This window comes from Brassica rapa, chromosome A03, assembly GCF_000309985.2.
Source record: "Brassica rapa cultivar Chiifu-401-42 chromosome A03, CAAS_Brap_v3.01, whole genome shotgun sequence".
Classification (NCBI taxonomy): domain Eukaryota; kingdom Viridiplantae; phylum Streptophyta; class Magnoliopsida; order Brassicales; family Brassicaceae; genus Brassica; species Brassica rapa.
The window spans coordinates 4,276,620-4,297,048 of NC_024797.2; the positions used below are offsets into that span (position 1 = coordinate 4,276,620).

The window sequence follows — 20,429 nt, forward strand, 5'->3', positions numbered from 1 at the left end:
GTTATTTTATTATTAAATTCAACTGAGTCGATTCAATTCGGTTAAGCCATATACTAATCCATGACCCAAAAAGTTCTGATAACCGATCGGGTTTTAGAAAATATTGGTTTAAACCCACAACCAAACACCCCTCGTAGTAGCTCTCTCTCCCTCCTATGGTGGTAAAATAGGCAAGTAAATACAATCGGAGACCGTTCTGTTTCACTTCCCTCTCGCGATTCTCTCTTTAAACGGTCTCTGACTCTCAAACAACAATCCAAAATTGAAAATCGAGAACCCTAGAAAATCATCCTCTTCTCCAATCACCATAGGTTCACAGCATATAAATCCCAAAAAGCCATGTCCGGATCACAGATCCCCAGATCGAATCCGGATCGGGTCTCATCCCCCACGAGCTCCAAGTCCGTGACGCAGACGGTGAACGGGTCGCATCAATTCGTGATACAAGGGTACAGATTAGCGAAAGGGATGGGCGTTGGGAAGCACATCGCGAGCGATAACTTCTCCGTCGGAGGTTACCAGTGGGGGATCTTCTTCTACCCGGACGGTAAGAATCCGGAGGATAACTCGGCTTATGTATCCGTCTTCGTCGCGTTGGCTAGCGAAGGGACTGAAGTTAGGGCGCTTTTCGAGCTCGCTCTTGTTGACCAGAGTGGGAAGGGGAATCATAAGGTTCATAGCCATTTCGAGAGGTCGCTTGATAGTGGGCCTTATACTCTCAAATACAAAGGAAGCATGTGGTAATGATTATCACTCCCTGCTCACGGTTCTAAGTTTATATTTGATTAGAATCGATTGTTAGAGTTTCTAATTTAGCTTGATTATCTCATCTAGCTGCACCCTTTTGATTGCCCTTCTGTGGAATTATAAGCTTGCTTGGAGTTTCCAAAGCTGCTGGGTGTGCTTAGAACGTGTGAAATGCTAAGTAGTTATCCTAATTTGAACTCTTTCAGTGATGCATGATGTTCTATGTTGGTGGTGTAAAGCTTGAAAACGGAACAATTCAGCTAGCCTAGTCATAATGATGTGATTCTTTCCAACGTTTCAAATCTTGTTTGTGAGAACGATATTGTGGCAAAGACATTGAGTGGTTTTATGTTCATGATGAAAATGAAATTGAATGGGAAGATCTGTTAATCCTAAAGCGTTTAAGCTACTAAATTGTCTGAGTTTATTTAGACATAGTCTTAGCTTAGTTTTGACTGGGAGAAGTGTCAGCTGTTCTTCCAATCTGTTTTGATCCTTTTAAAAAGAGATATGTATTTGATATTCTCTGTGCATTTATCTTTTGCTTACGATCAGCCAACTCGAGCTCCTCTGATTCTCTTTTTTTTTTTTTTTGTGGTTTGATTAGGGGATACAAGCGTTTCTATAGACGTACTCAGCTTGAGACATCTGACTTTCTCAAAGACGATTGCCTGATAATCAACTGTACGGTTGGAGTGGTGGTTTCCGAGGTTCAGTGCCCACGGTTACACTCTATTCGCGTCCCTGATTCAGAACTTGGATCACATTTTGGATTTTTACTGGATAGCATGGAAGGTTCTGATGTCACTTTTGACATTGCTGGCGAAAAGTTTCAAGCTCATAAACTAGTACTGGCTGCTCGATCTCCATTTTTCAAGTCTAAATTTTTCACTGAGCCTGAAGAAAACAATAGAGAGGTTACGATCAACAATCTAGAACCAAAGGTTTTTAAGGTACATCATTGTGGTTTTCTTTACTTGTTTTTTTTGTTTGTTCAAAACATACCTTTATTTAGGCTCTATTCCTTCCAGGCTTTGCTACAATTCATGTATAAAGATTCTCTTCCGGAAGATGTGGAGCCTGTGGCAGCTCATACATATGACCTCTTAAAGCTGCCTGAAATGTACGAGACATTGATTGTGAAGCTCTTAGCAGCTGCTGACAAGTATAACCTGAATAGGCTCAGGTTGTTGTGTGAATCTCACATCTGCAAAGGTGTATCAGTAAAGTCCGTAGCCAAGATCTTAGCATTGGCTGACAGATATAAAGCTACAGAACTAAAGGACGTTTGCCTAAAATTCACTGCCGAGAATCTAGCAGGTATGCTTTCTACTTCCATTTTCAAGGAGCAGTATGCTTGTAAAGTTGCAATTACCGGTGGACAATCTTGTTTACGGTTTGGTCTTATGGAAATGGAAACCAAATAAAATCATCTGTATTATTGGTTTGGTCTGCTGTTTTATATGTCCACCACTAGTATGCATATCAAAGTGTATAATCGATCTTCTGTTGTGTTTGAATCTGGCTTCAATATTGCAGCTGTTCTGGAGACAGACGCTTACCAGCAGCTGAAGGATGAATGTCTGTCCCTCCAGTCCGAGCTTCTGAAGGCAGTGGCTGGTTACGAGGAAGCCAGCAACAGCACAGGAGGAGCCAAGTCTCAGAGCGTGTGGGCTCAACTATCAGACGGCGGTGGTGATACCAGCAGCCGACATGTTAGACAACGCACCACCTAGATCCTTGATATGTCTTTTCTCAGGTTAATAACCATAGAGGGGGTATATAGTTTGCTTTTCTGTACTTTTTTTCCAATGTTTACAAGGTTTTGTCGACGTGCTACTAGTTTGAATTATGAATCCTAACTCTTATGTTAGTGAGATATGAATCAACCTTTCACTTGTGTAGTAGTAGTTTCATATGTATCCTTGTGTACGTGTTTCTCATAAATTTCATGCTATAAATAATAGTTTCAAATCCCATAAATTCCAGAACATTCTTGTATCATAAGATAGGCCAAATTAATAGAAAAGGTTGCATTGTATCACACAATTAACACCATAGAGAGAGACAGAAAGAGAGCTCTACAACATCCTCTTCATCTCATCCTTTTATCGACTTTTGTTCATCGTCCTTATGGCAGGGATTTGAAGGCTCGAATCCATTATGAATCTTGGTTTTTCAGTGTATCTGTTGAAAAAGTGTATTCCTAATCAGCCGGTTATGGTCTCGGTTCAATCAAGGAAGAGATTGAATAATGGTTAGCTGGTTAAAGCTTAGATCAAATGTCACGTGGGTGACACGTGTTAAAAGTCAACGGTTTCCAAAACGTATGAGGTGGAAAAGAGAGCTATAACCTAATCTTCTCGGTTTCCATTCAATCGTAAGACCCAAGTCTGATAGCTCGAAGCCTAAACGACGGTTATTGTACCATAACCGGTTACGGTGGTACAAAAAAAATATCGAACGATGCAGATCTCGCACGATACATATAACACATTGGTCAACTGTATTACGTTACAAATGCAAAAAATATTTGATCCTATTTTTGCTGCGTTACATTCTATATTTTGGCCTCGTCCTCTCGCGATCAAACCCCACGACCAAAATGTCTGAATCTGCCTCCAGCCATGACTCTCCCCCAGCTCCGACGATCGCCGGAGACTCACAAACCACCGTGACTAACGAATCGGATACCAATGCGAAATGTCAAACAGCTATACAATCCTTATCCTCCATCGTCACAACCACAACCATCCCTTCCACAATCTCCCTCCTCCTCGACGACTCCGCCGTCTCCGCCGCGATCTCATCTCTCCTCCAACGTCCCGATTCCGGCTCAGGCGATAACAACCTCTGCCGCTGGCTCTACGACACCTTCCAATCCACGGAACCATCTCTCCATCTCCTCGTCCTCCGTTACGTCCCCTTGATCGCCGGCCTCTACCTCTCCCGCGTCCCTCTCCGCCAACCCCAAGCCGGATTCGAAGCCGTCCTACTCGCTCTCTACGCGCACGAGACAACCTCACGCGCCGGACAGGCCGTAACCGTCAACATCCCCGATCTCTCCCACCCCAGCATCTACCACGAGTCCAAAGGTCCCGCGAAGAACAACTCCACGTGTCTCAACATCGCCGTCGTCTCCTCGACGCTTGATCCACACGGTACTATTAGAAGAGTAGATATAAATTCTATAATTGGTTTAAGTGTAAACCAGTATTTAACCGAGTAAACCGGTTCTTAACAGAAATAACAGAATCATTTTCTTCGAATTCCTCTTAACAGGTACGGTGAGATCCACGCGCAGGGCGAGGATCGTTGGCGTCGCGCTGGAGCTTTACTACAGCGAGATCTCGAGGATGCCTCGCGAGTCGAAGCTCGATTTCTGCGAGGCCTGCGAGAAATGGGCTGGGCAAAACGGAGAGACACGAGCTGGGGTGGTCCCTGAGGAAGAAGAGAGTGTGGCAGTCGCGAGATCTGAGAAAGACGGTGGACGGATTCCTCTGCCGTGGGAGCTCGTGCAGCCGATGATGAGGATCTTGGGGCATTGCTTGATGGGGATGAAGGTGGAAGATAGGGAAGTGAAGGAGGCGGCGAGTAAAGCTTGTCAGAGTTTGTATCTCAGAGCACTGCATGATATTAACCCTAAGGCGATTCTGGCTGCTGGGAGTCTTCTCCGGTTAAGGGAGATGGCTCTTGATCCCAAGAACCAGATTGATCACACTGAGATATCAAACGACAACGTTTTGTCTGTTTGACCTCATCGTTTTGCTTTTATCTTTTGGGTCAACGCTTTCTTTTTATTTTATTTTAAAGATAACAACTTTGATTTGTCAACTTAAACCATGTATGTAAGGCCATGTTCTCACGGAAATGTTCGATTTTGCCCTCACTCCAATATGCAACTGCAACCTATTGTTGTTTGTTGTAGTTTGCAGCGACCATTCACAAAAGTTTGAAATTTTTATTTAATAGTCAATTTTATTGGTATTGGTTGGACAATTTCTCTACCCATTTTATTTGGTCATCCACCATTACCCCCTTAGTTGTTTAATAGGACCAAGTGGAGTGGAGTTGCTGATTATTCCGACATTCAAGTGTTAGTATGTGGTTTGTCGTATCAGATTCCATCTCAAGAGAATCGAATATCATTGACTTTACTTGATATCTAAAATCTCAAGTTGCCTTGCACTCAACAACTCCTTTCTTTTTGTTCGTTAGTGCACAAGTCGACTCACGTTCCATCGAATGAATGATAAAAAGCGTTTGTACCAAACTACACCAATAGTGAGTAATCACCATCACAATATATTCAAGATTTAAACGAATACACATCACAAGAATAGTGTGTGCGCACAAAAGAAAACAGTGTTAGTTTCCGCGTGAACACTCTAGTTTCCAAATCTTTTGACCAACGTCAAACAACACACTCTTTACTTCTTTGACCAACGTAATTACTTTGCAAAGTACTACTTTTTTTTAACAAAGATATTTTTCAAACAAAAAATAATAAAGTAACAAGACTTTCCCCTTTTACAGAGTGAGTTCTGTATTTTATCTCTTGGAATGTTTTGTACGTTCACTGCAACTGAATTTAAAAATAAAATAATTAGCAATTTAAAAGAAGACAGAAATTTAAAAATATTATTTAAAAGAAAAAAAAGACAAAAGCAAAGACTAGTTTGTCTCTTCGTCGTTGTTTCCCCACAACACCAATCGCATAATCGATTTCTTCAACAAAAGAGAGAGAGAGAGTAAAAGGGGGAACGAAACCCTAATTCACTCTACTCAATTTCCTTCTCAATAGCTCAACATGGCGTCAAGAAACTTTCAGTGGGAGTTTCTCGCAGCTTCTCTAACTCTAACCTTAGCTCTGATTCATCTCGTGGAAGCAAACTCCGAGGGAGATGCTCTTTACGCTCTTCGCCGGAGCTTATCGGACCCGGACCATGTTCTACAGAGCTGGGATCCCACTCTTGTTAGCCCCTGTACCTGGTTCCATGTCACTTGTAACCAAGACAACCGCGTCACTCGTGTGTAAGAGATCCTCTCCTTTTCTTTATCTCTATCTCTCCCTGTTCTTAGCTCATGTCTGGTCCATGTTGATTGATACCGTTGAGTTTCACGTATAAAGCCTTTGACTTTAATGTGATTTTTTTTTCAGTCTCACTCGATTTATGTCTGAGCATTAACATGATTAGTCTTAAATAGTCATCTCCATACCTTTTAATCTAAACTATGGGTTTTGTTTTTTTGTTTGTCACTGGAACTTGACCGTACTTGACTTGTCGTTACTTTTTAAAGCTTATAAATTTTGAGAAGAGCTAAGAATGATTCTTATGGACATTCTGTAAAACAAACAAACAAAAAATGCTTATAATAGTACGATTTTGAAAAAAATTGCTTCACTAGATGTTAGTTTGCTCTGTTAATGTCAAGTCAAGTGTGGATTTAGTTAATGTTGTCATGATTGGCCCTTTCCTTTGTCCTTGGCAACGCTTGCTTCTTCATCGAACTGTGGTTAACTTTAGTTTGGTTTCTTTAAGGTACGGCTGTTTAGAACCAAAAAAAAAACACACTTTCTTGTTCAGCTTTCTAGTAATGGAAAGGGGTAAATCCAAAGCTCCCATCTTTTGTTCAGCTTTCTAGTAATGGAAAGGGGTAAGTCATTGGATTCCTTAAAAGTCTCGAAAGAATCATCAATAGTTATCCCTTATACTATAAGCAGTTCAGTTTTGCTTGTACAACTCATGATTTTCTCAATGCTTTGTTGTTCCCTACTTTGTGAGAGTTCTTACGCTTTTTACAAGAATCTTGGACTCGTTGTACTTGATTACATCTAGTTTATTTCTCACAACTGTTTAATGAATCGAACAACAACTAGTATTTCTCGTAATCTTATTGTCTCTTTTGTCTTATATATAAAAGATTGTTGAAGTGTATGTAATATTGTTTTTTTTTGGCCAGGGATTTAGGTAATTCAAACCTTTCTGGACATCTTGCACCTGAGCTTGGGAAACTCGAACATTTACAGTATTTGTAAGTTATCACATCTTTTGGCTTTTACTTTATCCAAAATTTAACTTTTTATCAGTACCAGCTGTAATAAAATTAGATAGTGGAAGAAATAAAGTAACGTACCATAAAAGTGCAGCCACTATGAGATTTGATCATGTAATAGACAATGCAGATTAACTTTTTTTTACTTGTCTTATTGATTGACACAGGGAGCTTTACAAAAACAACATCGAAGGAACTATTCCTTCTGAACTTGGAAACCTGAAGAGCCTCATCAGCTTGGATCTCTATAACAACAATCTTACTGAGAAGATTCCTACTTCTCTGGGGAAACTGAAGTCTCTGGTCTTTCTGTAAGTTGTTCTGAGATTCTGACATGGACGCACCCGAATAGTATACTCATTTTATTGACAGTTGCAAATTATATGCTGAGTAAAGAAACTAGTTCTAATCTATATCTCAAAATTTTATTGCTAAGTGACTCAATACCTGATTCTTCTTACCCTACCTCTCTAATGAAAACTGATTAATGTTGCAGACGACTCAATGACAACCAATTGACTGGTCCAATCCCTAGAGAACTCACCAAAATCCCAAGCCTCAAAGTTGTGTAAGTTCAGCTTTTTTTGCTTGTTTGCTAGAATCTCTGTTACTATTCTCTGAAGCACCAGTCTTTAAACCCTTTCCTACTATGCGGTTACCTAAACACATATCTTCTGTGGTCATCATTTTCCTCAGTGATGTGTCAAGCAATGATTTGTGTGGAACCATCCCAACAGGTGGACCTTTTGAACACATTCCATTGCAGAAGTAAGCTTGTAACCTCGTCTTGATACGGATATGCCATATTGAATGTTTAAGTTGCATATGCTAGCATTGGTTTCTAATAACTCAAAAAAAAAAAAAAACTTTGCAGCTTTGAGAACAACTCGAGATTGGAGGGGCCGGAACTAATTGGTCTTGCAAGCTACGACACCAACTGCAACTGAAACAACTGGCAGCATCTGAAACACAAGAAATGTGGGGTGACCTTGTAAGAACACTTCACCACTTATCAAATATCACATCTACTATTATGTAATAAGTATATATATGTCCTAGTTGAAAAAAGAGAGTCAGGATCAGTAGTCATCTGTCTCAGTTGAGACTGACCGCCCAAAGACTGTGGTTGCTGTAATGTAATGATCGTGTGTGACACTGAGAAGTAACATTGGTTTTGGTATCAAGTTCTTTGCCTTGTTTGCATTAACTTGTGTGTGTAAGATCTGTGACTTCTATCATATAAAGCAAAAAAAAACTATTGATTTAGGTGCTTTTTACTTGATAATTACTATATCCAGTTCCGTTCCACCATCACCACAAGTGATGTTTGGTTTATAAACTACGGTTCATGATTGTTGCTATAAACAAATTCAGATGTATACATTGTGAGCAACATTTTTACCAGATTATAGTTGATCAGAGTGTCTTGCAGATGCTGTTATGAATATTTATTATTATTTACAGCTTATCTTTTGGCGACTAATTAAATTCTACTAGGTCCTTGTCCGCGGTACGCGCGGATAGTATTTTAATTTTTTTTTATATTTTTATACTATTATGTCAATTCTTTAGTTTTATAAAATGTTATGTTTTTACTGTAAATTTGGAATTAAAAATCTAATTTTTCTTTACTGTAAAGTAAGTTAATTTTTTTGAATCTTACCACAACACATTATACATGAAGAGAATATAGTTGGTCTTTATATTCTTATTTGCTGTAATATTGAAAATTTTGATGATTTGTTTAAATGGTTTTTTTTAATTATATATTTTAAGATTGATTTTTCGTGACTACATTCTATAATTGTCTAAAAAAAATTGTTTGTCCCATATAGACATCCACATAAATATGAACTTCTTATAAATTTGTTCATTGGAATATTTAGTTTCACTTTCAACTTTATTCTCTTTTTTGGCACCCTCATGCTAACTTGTGGGGCTAGCCAACTTGGTGCAAAAGGGTTTACAAAAGCTGATCGAGATGCGCGTGATCGGACACCTTTTGCTAGGCTATTCGTACAGAATTTTAAAGATCTAAGAATATAAGCAATAGAAAGTTCATAAAATTATTTAGATACAGCATGTATTTCGTCTAGCTCCGAGTCCAAAGCAGGCCAGTCTTCCTCCTTTTGAATGAGTATAACCAGTTGTTCACAGTTGATTGAAAGACCATCTCTTTGTGTCCAAACTTCAGTATCACTTGCATTGCCCATAGCAAACCTTCAGCTTCCGTTTGCAGTGGTGATTTGGTGCGTGTATATTGGCCCTTGCTCCAAACAGCATTGGAAAGTCACCATCCATTAACACAAAGCCAAGTTCATATATATCTCTTTCATTTTATCCAGGATGTCTAGCAAGAGCGTTTCTTTGCGGAGGAACAGTTGTGTCCGTTACTTCAACTCCCATATCAATCTCCATAATCTCGTCTATACGTTGAGATATCCTCCAACAATCTGCTTCAATTTTATTCGCTAATGGAAAATACATAATTCCTACGACACTATTAATTATTGTTTTTTTTGTAACACCGATACGACAAACTTATGTTTGATTTAACAAAACTCTTATTTTAATTTTGTATTAAAGAATCAATCATATTTCATATTATCCATAATTTTAGTAAATTTGCTTATTTATCATGTTTTTATTAGGTTTTAGCTAAGTCATTGATTTATTATTTATTTTTAGCTAAGTTACTAATTTATTAATTAAAAAAATACCCTTAATTAATATTATATATATATTAAAAAATAAATTTTATTTTAGTAATATTAAATTTCTATTTTATATTAAAATTTAGTTAGTTTTTCTTATTTTTATATTTTATTAGGTTTTAGACTTTTAGATAGGTTATTGATTTATTATTAATTTCTAAGTGATTCGCTAATGTGTTAATTAAAATAATACCCTTAATGAATTTTATATATAATTAAAAAAGAATTTTATTTTAATCATATAAAATTTATATGTTATATCAATATTAAATAATTGATTCTAAAATAATATAATAAAATTATCAAAAATTGAAAAATAAGATAATTTTTATATATATTTTGTTGCTATCTGAAAACAATATTTTTATTATAAAAGTTAAGAAGATACAAAAAATTATAGTTAAATATTATTCAAGAAAAAAACATTTATATAAAGATATTTTCTAAACTATTTCTAAGATATGAGTGTTTTAAAAAATTTAACACAGGATGTTTAGAACACGGGATTATGCTTATGAGAGAGTGGCTCGGGAATAGGCTTCGAAATGGGTCGAATGGGCTCCGAAAATAGCTTTTTTTTTTTAACTCAAACTCAAGTCCGGATGACATGACATTTTGATTGGTTCACAATATTTTGCCCATGTGGCAAGGATTAGAAAGTAGGGATTTAGTCCCTTTTATATAGTAGGATTTGTGTACGGACGAGTACACAGTGTACTTTCAAGTCGCGATATTTACCAAGCTTAGCCATATTGCATTTATGGTAAAATATATTTATACTCGATTAGTTTTTAATTTTATTTAAATTCTATATTTATTTTTGCTTACAGGAGTATTAAAAATACAGTTGTCTGATGATTATCTTTCACAGTAATAACGTACATTATATTCCGCGTCTCCAAATCTTTTGTTTCTCAAATTGTCCTTGTTCATTTCAACTTAATTATTTTCATTGTTGGAAAGTTTCGATTGATCAATATTTATTTTCATAACTACTTTCCATTCGTTTTCGTTTGGGTTCTCTAAAAACAAGTTTCTAAAGGAGTAATTCTTGGGTTCACTCCCTAAGGTGAACTTCTAGCTTCACCAACCAATAGTGTTTGATTATTTGATATTTGATATCTTTTAAAAAAGGAAACAACATTGAATTTCCAAATAAGATTATCTTTTTAAAATAAAACAATAAAAATACATAAAAATAGTTACAAAAAATAAATAAATAAATATTTTTAAGTCTTTAGCAAAATACTAAACCCTATACCCTAAATCTTAAACCCTAAACCCTAAACCTTAAACTTTGGATAAACTCTAAACGTTTAAAAATCTTAAACCATAAATCATACATTAAAAACTAAATTTTAATAACACTAAATCCTAAATCCTAATCACTAAACCCTAAACCATTGGGTAAACTCTGAACCCTTGGATAAATCATAAACTCTAGAGTTTAATTTTAAATATTTTTGATTTACAGTTTATGATTTATCCAAGGGTTCAGGGTTTATCCAAAGGTTTAGGATTTAGTGATTAGGATTTAGGGTTTAGTGTTATTAAAATTTAGTTTTTAATGTATGATTTAGGGTTTAAGATTTTCAAACGTTTAGAGTTTATCCAAAATTTAAGGTTTAGGTTTAAGATTTAGGGTATAGGGTTTAGTATTTTGCTGAAGACTTAAAAATATTTATTTATTTATTTTTTGTAACTATTTTTATGTATTTTTATTGTTTTATTTTAAAAAAAATAATCTTATTTGGAAATTCAATGTTGTTTCCTTTTTTAAAAGATATCAAATATCAAATACTCAAACACTATTGGTTGGTGAACCCAAGAATTACTCTTTTTTTTTTTTTTTTTTTGAATTGAATGTTAAATTTAATTCAAAGAAAAAACCCTATTACAAAGTACCTTACTTTCTATGATTTCTATACAAATTGAATAAAAATCAAAGCAAAGATCAAATCAAAAAAACTCATAATTTGCTCCACTACTTCCACCAACTATCTTCTCTCTACCTAGCTCTCACTCCTACTAGGTAGCCAGCACTCACTCCTACTGGCTTTCCCAGCACTCACTCCTACTGGTCTCCCACCCAGCACTCACTCCTACTGGTCTCCCACCCTCAACTCATCCTCCCTTGTAGCAAACCAATATTGCAACCCTGCGCCAAACTCTTTGTTACCTCTTCGCTGAATCAAGTAGAGCTTATTTCTCATATTCTTATCAAGTAATTTGATCAATAACCCAGCAGGTGCTTCAATCTCTCCATGTCTCCTTCTGTTTCTCTCTCTCCAGATCATATACACAGCTGCTTGAAACATATAATGAACAATGAACTGGTGCATTCTCCTCCTTTTGCTACGACGTATAACACTCTGTATCTCCCCCCATTGCAAAGTAAACTTCTCTCTTAATATACCCTGCATCAAAGCTTTCCAGATCTGAGCCGAGTAACAACATCCAAAGAATAGATGCTCCACCGTTTCCAATTGATCAGTACATAAGACACAAGAAGTAAGAACATTACTATTCCAATGCCTCATGCGATCCCCAGTAGCAAGTCTTCCTTTCATTGCCATCCACATAATAAAAAAATATTTCGGGGTTGCATACTGAAACCATACCTCATGGTTTCAGTATGCAACCCCGAAATATTCTAAAGTGGTAAAAAAGGAAATTGTACGGGATATTCTATTACCATTAATAAATTTCCTCATATAACCCCCAAAATAATATTCATGCAATCACGCCATAATTTCAGAAATGATTCGTTACTCTCCAAATATATATTCATCCTCCATTTCATAACTCTCTCTTTTTCCTCCTCTTTTCATCATCATCAAGAAAAACCACAACACACATGGCCGACAATAACACTCAACCATGGCCAAGAAACAAAAACATACGTCCATCGGTTGATAGCAACGACACCATCCAACGATCTCCGAGAAGCTCTGGTGGATTCACAACGGACAAAGACATAGGCAGCCGCAGACCACCAAGGCATCACCAATCTGTAGACAGTGTCGATAGCACTTCGAGCCTATACTCTATCGACTCTCGAAGATCAAAGCCACCACCACCAGGGACTTACCACGTTCAACTCCCCAAAGAGCAAATCTACCGTGTCCCCCCGCCGGAGAACGCTCACCGCTACGAGTACCTCTCTCGCCAGAAACACAACCGATCAGCTTGCCGCCGATGCTGCTGTTACTCCTTCGCTACGCTGCTCGTTCTCCTCTTGCTCGCAGCACTCGTCGTGGGGGTCTTTTTTCTAGTTTGCCGGCCGCATAAGCCGCGGTTCTCCGTGAGCGGAGTCTCCGTCGCCGGGATCAATCTGACGTCGCCGTCTCCGATCTCTCCGGTGTTCAATATCAAGGTGAGGTGTAAGAACGTTAACGGTAAACTCGGTTTGATCTACGAGAAAGGAAGCGCGGTTGAGATTTTCCACGAGGGGATCAAGCTAGGTGACGGCGAGTTCGCGGCGTTTGAGCAGCCGGCTGAAAATGTTACGATGACGGTGACGAAGTTAAGGGGGTCGAGGATCCAGTTAAAGAGCTCGTCGCGCAAAGATCTCGTTGAATCGCAGAAGAGAAGAAAAGTGCTGTTTGACGTGAGAGTCAAGGCGCCGATTAAGTTTAGGGTTGGTGTGGTTACCACGTGGACGATGGGACTTACCGTGGACTGCAAGATAACAGTGGATAAACTGACGTCATCAGCTACAGTGATAACGGAAGATTGTGTTACGCAAGACATAAGCCTGCTGTGATGTTGTTTCAGACTTTGGTTCGGTTCGATTTATTATCATTGTTATATTTTTTTTTAGTTTGTTTGATTCATTATTGTGTTTCTGAATAAGATTGAAATTTGATTTGTTGGAAATGAAAACGTTTTTTTTTTTGAATAATTTCGTCAAACGTATCAGAAACCTATCAAAATAATTCTTTTATTTGCTTGTGAAGCCCATAATTGTTAGCAGAAACAACATATGCAAACACAAACTCTATAAGTTAACATGACACAAATCTACAGAAAGTACTATCTAAATAAGTAAATAATAATCTTAAGTTGAAACAAACATCTCTTATTGTATCTACAGAGACTAAAATCAACTCTCTTTTTGTGTTGTTATACAAAATTGAGTAATTAGAAAATAAAATCACCAAGAATCACAATCCATATTATTTAGCCGTAATCTTAGCAAACAAGTCCTTACCTCACTGCAACCACTGCCCAGCTTCTTTCTTTCGTTTAACGCTTGTCTAATTTGAATGTTTTTTTTTTCTTTTTAATTTATTTTTTACGTATGTGAACGCTGATCTCTAATTGACTTCTTCCTCACCACATTTAGTTTACATAGACAAAATATGAAATTCGAGAACACCTTTAATAATTTCTTCAACGGCTCACCTCTTCCTTCATGTACAAGAAGTTTATTTCTCTATTTGCAGTGTCACCTCTATATATTTTCAAATGGTTAGATTTTATTACTAAATCAGATCGTTTCAATTTAGAGCATGGGAAACCAAATGCATCAACTCATTTTTTTTAAAAAGAAGACCCTTGTTCTTAAAGGAAATGCCTAAGAAACCAAATGCATCATCTCCAGATTTGGTTCGAGGCAGAATGTTTGGTGGTGTTGTGCCGAGACCAGATTGATAAGAAAAGCTAACCACAGGTTGAGGAAGGAAAACAATACATTTTTGCTGTACACAAATATTTTCAAAGCCATTGTCACTAATAATATTAAATTATTTCAGGTTTTTCCTATTTATTCAACTTTAATAGAGATTAAAAAATAACAAGGACAGAGTACCAATTTGTCAAAAGATGAGCAAAACATGAGTTCATACATCACACACAACAATAAAGAGCCGCTTAAGCAAATCAAACAAATCAAATGATAAGAAAGAAGATTCACTCTCTCTCTTTCTATCACTTAGCCATCATGACTTTAACGAATTCATCATAGTTGATCTGACCATCTCCATCAACATCAGCTTCTCGGATCATCTCATCAACCTCCTCGTCGGTTAGTTTCTCCCCAAGGTTTGTCATCACATGTCGAAGCTCCGCCGCAGAGATGAAACCGTTCTGGTCCTTGTCAAAAACCCTGAAGGCTTCCTTGAGCTCTTCCTCTGAGTCAGTGTCCTTCATCTTCCTCGCCATCAGGTTCAGGAACTCTGGGAAATCGATGGTCCCGTTCCCGTCTGCGTCGACCTCATTGATCATGTCTTGGAGCTCAGCTTCTGTCGGGTTTTGCCCCAGAGACCTCATCACGGTTCCGAGCTCCTTGGTGGTGATGCAACCTGCAACCACACCCCAATGTAATAATCAAAGCTCTTTCTACTAGTTATATCATGTCAATGCATTTCTTATTAAGTGAACAGTATCCGATAAAAAAATAAATAAGTTTCAATCTTGTCAAAGTTTTTTAAATTGTTAATTAAAATGAATTATTTCTGTGATTATTACATGTTTTCTAAGTGCATTGTGCATTGTACTTAGGAAACCTTGTAATAAAAGAAAAAAATAATCTTGTCCGAATCTCAATCATTAAATGGTAACAAATCTCTAGTCATTTCGTTCTATTGAAAACACGTCTCTCTACCAATGATACCTACACCGATCAAGTCATGAATCGTTACATGCCACGAAACTAGATCGTTTCACGAATTCAAGTAAAACAAAGACGGATTGCACAGAGAAATTTTTTAAAAAAAAAATCCAGAACTCAAAGATCCGACTAGGGAGAGAGATAAACGAGAAGGATCTAGGGGAAATAAGATAATACCATCCCCATCCTTATCGAAGAGGCTAAAGGCTTCCTTGAACTCTGAGATCTGGTCATCGGTCAGCTGATCCGCCATTTTTTCCTTTCTAAAGCTTGTCCGCAAATCTGAGAGTTTGATTTACTTTCTTTTTGCTGGTTTCCCCTGCAATAGCTTATAAAGTGAGCCAAAGCCTAGCCCAATGTTATATAACTTGGGCCCTTTAGAGATGCGGTATAAGCTAGTATAACGGAAAAAAAGTTAAGCGCCGTTGCCGGGGAGCGAACCCGGGTCACCCGCGTGACAGGCGGGAATACTTACCACTATACTACAACAACATTGATGTACTCACAAACGTCCTAGATTTATTTAAATAGATTTTCCAATATTTTATAATATTAAACTTGCAATTCTACATTAGTACTGAGAAATATAAGTCCACAAAAGTAAGATAACATAACTAATCAAGCTAATTATTAGCTTTCATACAAACTCAATATGACAGGGAACTAATCAGGAAAACTATATGTCAAATTTGAATAATGAAAATAAAACAAGTTGACCTTTACATAGTCATAAAGAAATATATCAACTTGATGGATCATAAAGACAGATATTAGAGGTAGAGGTAGAAACTTGTTTGATAAGCTGATCAGGAAAACTCGTTTTGGTTAAGCACCCTTGCTAGAATTTTCTTGGCCCATAAATGTTTATTTATATTTTCCTAGGAATAAAATAAAAGAATATGTAAAAAGTACTCGTAATTATATATTTAATAAAGAAAAACGAACCAATAAGGGTCGTCGATTAAGTGGTAAGGGGTCCACAGAGTCGAAACAACTTCGCATCTATCGAAACAAAAAAGTATAAATACCCCCTCTCGATTTCCCTTCATTCACCAAAAAAAAAAAAAAGCTTTCTTTCAGCAAAGCCGAAAAGACTTGACGGGCGATGACTTCTTCTCGCGAAGATCCAGAGATCCTCCCCGACGCTGCCGAAGATGAACCCAATCTCCCCGTTAACCCCGATTCCGTCAATCAACAACAACCCCCCACCCTTCTCCCTCTATTCGATTGCGTGGCTCTGGACAAGCTCTGCCACGTGGCGGAGATGCTCCAGGATCGGGAGAGGCAGCGAATCCGCGAAGAGGCTGAGATAGCTGAGAAGAGGCGGCGGTGGGCTGAGGAGAGAGCGGAGGCGCACAGACAGTACGTTTTCGAAGTGGCTAAGGCTTACGCTCTCGAATTGCACTCTGATCAAGCTCCCAAAAGCAAAGACGATGACGAAGAAGAGGAGGAGGTTGTGAAAGGGAAGAGTCGATTCGATGATGCTAAGAAGGCGATCAAGAAGAGGAGGAGATACTCTAGTAGATCGAGTGATGCACCGTGCGGTGGAATTGAGCTGAGTATGACGAGGCATAGGACGGCTCCTACGTTGACAGAGCTGTGTATGAGAGTTCTTGCTGAAAACTCTGAAGCGATCGAGTCTTTGCACCTTGTCCCTGACCACTTGAAGAAGAAGATCTCGAGTCTTGTTAGTGATTCGAGTAAAGTAGATAAAGCTTTTATGCAGCTTCTTGTGGATGATTCTCCTTCAGAGGTTTCTGTGAAGAATTGCGTTGACTTGGAGGAGGAAGACTTGACTCAGATCCTCTCTGAATGTGATAGAGTTAGCTTACAGGTAGTTTTTTAGTTCTTGATTATTTTGTTGTGGCTATTGTTTTTGATGTTCTATATTCTCTTAGGTGTTGAATCTTGATCTTTGCGGACGAGCTATGACGGAGAACGCTATAACCGAGTTGTTGAAACGCTCTCCCAACGGGTTCCCTTCGTTGACTAGGCTTTCTCTTCAAGGAGCGTTCTGTTTAACAGACAATGCGTTGGCTTTGATCTCGAGATCAGCTCCTCTGCTTCGGGTTGTTAACCTCTGCGATTGCTCTCTTCTGACATTCCAAGCTGTGAAGATTCTTGCGGATTACTTTGGTTCCACTCTTAGAGGGCTTAACATTGGAGGGTGCCAAGGGATTAAACCGTGTGATGTCTTTAGGACCAGCTTGAGTAGGTTCGAGAAGTTGAGCTCTCTCTCGGTTGCTGGACTTGAAGGGATTCATGATGTTGTTGTTGAGTTCTGTACTTCCCGGGGATCCAGTCTCACTGATCTTTCTCTAGCTTCTTGCGTGTAAGTTTTGAATCATGGAACTAATTGGATGCTTTTTGACCATTGAAGCTAATGTTTTTGACTTTTATGTATGGTGATCAGAGGGGTGAATGATGGAACTCTTTGGACTGCTGGGAGATATTGTCCTAACCTGGAAGCTCTTGACATCTCAGAGTTGGATAGTTTGACTGATGCGTCATTGAAAGAGATCACAGATGGTTGCAGATCTTTGCGCTCAGTCAAATTTACAAGAAACCGATTCAGGTTTGCTCTAAGTCTCACCATTTGTTTTCTTTTTTAACATAACTTTTGTAGACTGTTGTTAATACCAATCTATGTGCTTCCTTTGACAGTGATGAAGGTGTAGCCGCGTTTCTTGAAGTCTGTGGTGGTTCTATTAACAACCTCAGCCTAAACAATGTCAGAAATGTAAGTGTTTTAGTAACCAAAAGGATCATGCTCTTGATATAAGTTGGCTTCTCCCAAGTGTTTAAAGTAGTTGTTGTGTGTTTTTTAAACAGGTCGGCCAAGAAACTGCTATTTCGCTCGCCAAATATTGTAAGAGGTTGCATTATTTGGACCTCTCGTGGTGTAGAAAACTCACAGAAGAAGAACTAAGACAGATCATGAGTTGCTGCTCGTTACTTAGATCGCTTAAGTTATTTGGATGGACGCAGGTATGAACATAGTAAAGAAGGCTGCAATAAAGCCTACACTTGTGCCTTTTAATGTTGAATTCAACCATGAGATGATCTGTGTAAAGCACTTAAATGGCGGTATTATACTTTTGTAGGTGACGGAGGACTTTCTGGAAGATCTTTCAAGATCAGAAGTTAGCATCGTTGGATTGAAGATGACTTCACTATTCGCTCATCCTGATGACTCTTATCCAAGTGTAGATGCCAAGTGCTTCTGATGAGTACACAAGTTTTGGCCATGTTTTATACTAAGTCATGAACCATCTTTTATTGTTAGACTAAAACATCTCCAGAGGTTTATAGTAAAGAGTCTACAAATAGACTAAGTCATGAACCATCTTTTATTGTTAGACTAAAACATCTCCAGAGGTTTATAGTAAAGAAGCTACAAATAGATTAACAGTCGTTACAATGTCTTGTGTAGTTCACTAAAAACAAAAGATTCCTTTGAACCAGTGGAAATCTACAGACAAAGCTTTCTCTCTTCTCTTTCTGTGTAAACTGTCTCCCATTTTGTCTTTAAGATTGCCAAACCTTACAAAGAGTTGTGAATGTATATCAGAGACACAAGTCTTTTTATTCAAAGACTCAAAACGGTACAATATCACATTTGAAGTGTAGAAAAGAGTAGAGATTTTAGAAAGGTTCAGTTAGTGGAAGCAGAGCTGGGTCTATGGTCCTTGTTGCTGGTCAACCTTCTCCTTCTCATCCACTTTGTCTCCAGAGATGACGGAGAAGCGGCTCCTTCCGCTGGAGGGAGCTCACAAGGAAGCGCCATAGCACTGCTGGTGAAGGCGTTGAGAACAAGGAAGGCCAAAATGGGAGACAAATCCAATCCTCCTAGAGGCGGTATGACTCCCCGGAATATGTTCAAGTATGGATCGCATAAAGTGCTGTTACAAGGTAAACACATAGTTAGCATTCAACAAAAGAAATGCAAGATTCTCTAATCAAAATCCTTAAACCATTCAAGAGTCGCGTTGATCCCAAAGAAACTTCCTCATTGACAAGATTGGCATTTCTCAAAATACGAGCAGGGAAACAGTTACCTGAGGGGGCTAACAATGGCAGGAGGAGCAGTAGGGAACCAGGTGAGTACTAGACGGACAACAAGGACGTTGCTATATATGTTGAGGAAGTTTATCAACCCGTTAGCAACCACCAGTCCTGCAACTGAATCTCCAGGCAGAACCGCTGCAAACCCGTGATTAGCCATCGCAAAACTCACCCTTGTAGTGTTTCTCAAACGAATCTGAAAAAAAGGCTCTTTCACCTTTAACCAGAAGCAATGCACACAAAAAACTTACCCTTTACTTATCCTCTGAAACAGAGTTTCAACTTTACTAATACTTATACATAGTGAAGAGTGGAACCAAAAAAGATCCTAAGTAACTTTAGGACATAGCAATGTGAAAACGTTGTCTGAAGATTGCTAAGTGATATAACAATGTCGATTTGCATAAGCAGGAACAGAGAATCTACCTCGTCGCAAAGACAGCGAAACTCGGAGGACAAGCGAACAGCTTCTTGAAATAAAGGGTTTCTAGAGGCGAGTGAATGGAAGAACCCTGAGAATTTCTCAGTGACAGAGACAAGAGAACGATGGAGGTCTTGAATCAATTTGACGGAGTCTGAAGCTGGTGGTAGAAGTAGCAAACTGGGTTTGTTCGGACGCACGAGAGGTGTTTGCGTAAATGCCGATGATAGGGAAACAAAAAAGTTCGGTATCGGTCCTGACGGAGATGATTTCAGGATTTTGATAGCTGGTTCGTTCGCACTCGCCTCCATTGCTGCAGAGCTCCGAGATTTTTCGTCCAATGGGAAGCTGAAAGCAGATAAAGTTCATACAGGTAACACGTGGCATTGTTTAAATCACTATGTCCGAGAGACCCTAATCCTCTAGTTCACTCAGAAGGTGTTACCTACTCGAGAAGGAGAAGCCTAGATGCTGATCCTCTAGTTCGCTCAGAAGGTCTTAAATAAACAAGCCTTCCAAGGTTTTGTATATTTCACTTTGTATTGAGCTTACTATTATGTAAGAGATTATTGGATCTTGTAATTATTCATGAGTTGGAGGTTGCAACATATTTACACATAATGTACAATCTTTAACCTTAGCATATCACTGACATTATCACTGGCAATATAATCGAACAATGGACCAATAAAAACTAGTACTATTAACATGATTTTTGTGAAAGTTTCTTCTGTGACTTATGTTACACAGCAACATATTCTCACCGGCAAAACCCACTTCCGGTTTGGTAAATAAGTAGAAGTAAAATTAG

General features: G+C 38.2%; 7 protein-coding genes across 8 annotated transcripts; 5 read left to right on the forward strand and 2 right to left on the reverse strand.

The window, feature by feature from the left end:
* The first annotated feature begins 138 nt into the window (after window positions 1-138).
* On the forward strand, window positions 139-2,730 carry LOC103856478 (BTB/POZ and MATH domain-containing protein 5). The gene is made up of 4 exons (XM_009133586.2): window positions 139-740; window positions 1,355-1,700; window positions 1,779-2,067; window positions 2,287-2,730. The coding sequence occupies exons 1-4, from the start codon at window positions 340-342 to the stop codon at window positions 2,481-2,483; spliced, it is 1,233 nt and encodes a 410-aa protein (XP_009131834.1). The 5' UTR covers window positions 139-339; the 3' UTR covers window positions 2,484-2,730.
* Window positions 2,731-3,177: 447 nt separating this feature from the next.
* Window positions 3,178-5,240, forward strand: LOC103856479 (hyccin). The gene is made up of 2 exons (XM_009133587.3): window positions 3,178-3,908; window positions 4,030-5,240. Exons 1-2 carry the CDS (start codon window positions 3,353-3,355, stop codon window positions 4,500-4,502), a joined length of 1,029 nt encoding a protein of 342 aa, XP_009131835.1. The 5' UTR covers window positions 3,178-3,352; the 3' UTR covers window positions 4,503-5,240.
* A 184-nt stretch (window positions 5,241-5,424) lies between these two features.
* LOC103856480 (leucine-rich repeat protein 1) lies at window positions 5,425-8,076 on the forward strand. Its single transcript, XM_009133589.3, has 6 exons — window positions 5,425-5,781; window positions 6,712-6,783; window positions 6,972-7,115; window positions 7,301-7,372; window positions 7,501-7,572; window positions 7,679-8,076. Exons 1-6 carry the CDS (start codon window positions 5,558-5,560, stop codon window positions 7,749-7,751), a joined length of 657 nt encoding a protein of 218 aa, XP_009131837.2. The 5' UTR covers window positions 5,425-5,557; the 3' UTR covers window positions 7,752-8,076.
* A 2,256-nt stretch (window positions 8,077-10,332) lies between these two features.
* Window positions 10,333-13,919, forward strand: LOC103856481 (NDR1/HIN1-like protein 13). Its single transcript, XM_009133590.3, has 2 exons — window positions 10,333-10,560; window positions 12,178-13,919. Exon 2 carries the CDS (start codon window positions 12,376-12,378, stop codon window positions 13,282-13,284), a length of 909 nt encoding a protein of 302 aa, XP_009131838.1. The 5' UTR covers window positions 10,333-10,560; window positions 12,178-12,375; the 3' UTR covers window positions 13,285-13,919.
* A 337-nt stretch (window positions 13,920-14,256) lies between these two features.
* On the reverse strand, window positions 14,257-15,516 carry LOC103856482 (calmodulin). The gene is made up of 2 exons (XM_009133591.3): window positions 15,310-15,516; window positions 14,257-14,824 (listed from the first exon to the last, which is right to left on the reverse strand). The coding sequence occupies exons 1-2, from the start codon at window positions 15,383-15,385 to the stop codon at window positions 14,451-14,453; spliced, it is 450 nt and encodes a 149-aa protein (XP_009131839.1). The 5' UTR covers window positions 15,386-15,516; the 3' UTR covers window positions 14,257-14,450.
* A 239-nt stretch (window positions 15,517-15,755) lies between these two features.
* Window positions 15,756-18,554, forward strand: LOC103856485 (EIN3-binding F-box protein 1). The gene is made up of 6 exons (XM_009133594.3): window positions 15,756-16,966; window positions 17,031-17,464; window positions 17,546-17,707; window positions 17,797-17,872; window positions 17,965-18,120; window positions 18,237-18,554. The coding sequence occupies exons 1-6, from the start codon at window positions 16,238-16,240 to the stop codon at window positions 18,357-18,359; spliced, it is 1,680 nt and encodes a 559-aa protein (XP_009131842.1). The 5' UTR covers window positions 15,756-16,237; the 3' UTR covers window positions 18,360-18,554.
* An 18-nt stretch (window positions 18,555-18,572) lies between these two features.
* On the reverse strand, window positions 18,573-19,985 carry LOC103856483 (ylmG homolog protein 2, chloroplastic). Of its 2 annotated transcripts, none has more exons than XM_009133592.3 (3): window positions 19,624-19,985; window positions 19,191-19,414; window positions 18,573-19,034 (listed from the first exon to the last, which is right to left on the reverse strand). In XM_009133592.3, exons 1-3 carry the CDS (start codon window positions 19,927-19,929, stop codon window positions 18,788-18,790), a joined length of 777 nt encoding a protein of 258 aa, XP_009131840.1. In that variant the 5' UTR covers window positions 19,930-19,985; the 3' UTR covers window positions 18,573-18,787. The 2 variants fall into 2 exon arrangements, with proteins under 2 accessions (XP_009131840.1, XP_009131841.1); XM_009133593.3 differs by having other exon boundaries at window positions 19,191-19,393; window positions 19,624-19,983.
* Window positions 19,986-20,429: the final 444 nt, after the last annotated feature.

What these genes read in the sequence shown, in the direction of transcription:
- LOC103856479 (XM_009133587.3), top strand. Translation starts at nt 3,353, where the DNA reads ATGTCTGAATCTGCCTCCAGCCATGACTCTCCCCCAGCTCCGACGATC. An exon ending in CTCGACGCTTGATCCACACG is followed by an intron (nt 3,909 to 4,029) that starts GTACTATTAGAA and finishes TCCTCTTAACAG; the next exon opens with GTACGGTGAGATCCACGCGC.
- LOC103856480 (XM_009133589.3), top strand. Translation starts at nt 5,558, where the DNA reads ATGGCGTCAAGAAACTTTCAGTGGGAGTTTCTCGCAGCTTCTCTAACT. An exon ending in CTCGAACATTTACAGTATTT is followed by an intron (nt 6,784 to 6,971) that starts GTAAGTTATCAC and finishes TGATTGACACAG; the next exon opens with GGAGCTTTACAAAAACAACA. An exon ending in GAACACATTCCATTGCAGAA is followed by an intron (nt 7,573 to 7,678) that starts GTAAGCTTGTAA and finishes AAAACTTTGCAG; the next exon opens with CTTTGAGAACAACTCGAGAT.
- LOC103856485 (XM_009133594.3), top strand. Translation starts at nt 16,238, where the DNA reads ATGACTTCTTCTCGCGAAGATCCAGAGATCCTCCCCGACGCTGCCGAA. An exon ending in GTGATAGAGTTAGCTTACAG is followed by an intron (nt 16,967 to 17,030) that starts GTAGTTTTTTAG and finishes ATATTCTCTTAG; the next exon opens with GTGTTGAATCTTGATCTTTG. An exon ending in CTTTCTCTAGCTTCTTGCGT is followed by an intron (nt 17,465 to 17,545) that starts GTAAGTTTTGAA and finishes TATGGTGATCAG; the next exon opens with AGGGGTGAATGATGGAACTC.
- LOC103856481 (XM_009133590.3), top strand. Translation starts at nt 12,376, where the DNA reads ATGGCCGACAATAACACTCAACCATGGCCAAGAAACAAAAACATACGT.
- LOC103856483 (XM_009133592.3), bottom strand. Translation starts at nt 19,929, where the DNA reads ATGGAGGCGAGTGCGAACGAACCAGCTATCAAAATCCTGAAATCATCT. An exon ending in TTCGCTGTCTTTGCGACGAG is followed by an intron (nt 19,415 to 19,623) that starts GTAGATTCTCTG and finishes TTCTGGTTAAAG; the next exon opens with GTGAAAGAGCCTTTTTTTCA. An exon ending in GCCATTGTTAGCCCCCTCAG is followed by an intron (nt 19,035 to 19,190) that starts GTAACTGTTTCC and finishes ACCTTGTAACAG; the next exon opens with CACTTTATGCGATCCATACT.
- LOC103856482 (XM_009133591.3), bottom strand. Translation starts at nt 15,385, where the DNA reads ATGGCGGATCAGCTGACCGATGACCAGATCTCAGAGTTCAAGGAAGCC. An exon ending in CTTCGATAAGGATGGGGATG is followed by an intron (nt 14,825 to 15,309) that starts GTATTATCTTAT and finishes GTGTGGTTGCAG; the next exon opens with GTTGCATCACCACCAAGGAG.
- LOC103856478 (XM_009133586.2), top strand. Translation starts at nt 340, where the DNA reads ATGTCCGGATCACAGATCCCCAGATCGAATCCGGATCGGGTCTCATCC. An exon ending in TAGAACCAAAGGTTTTTAAG is followed by an intron (nt 1,701 to 1,778) that starts GTACATCATTGT and finishes TATTCCTTCCAG; the next exon opens with GCTTTGCTACAATTCATGTA. An exon ending in CACTGCCGAGAATCTAGCAG is followed by an intron (nt 2,068 to 2,286) that starts GTATGCTTTCTA and finishes TCAATATTGCAG; the next exon opens with CTGTTCTGGAGACAGACGCT.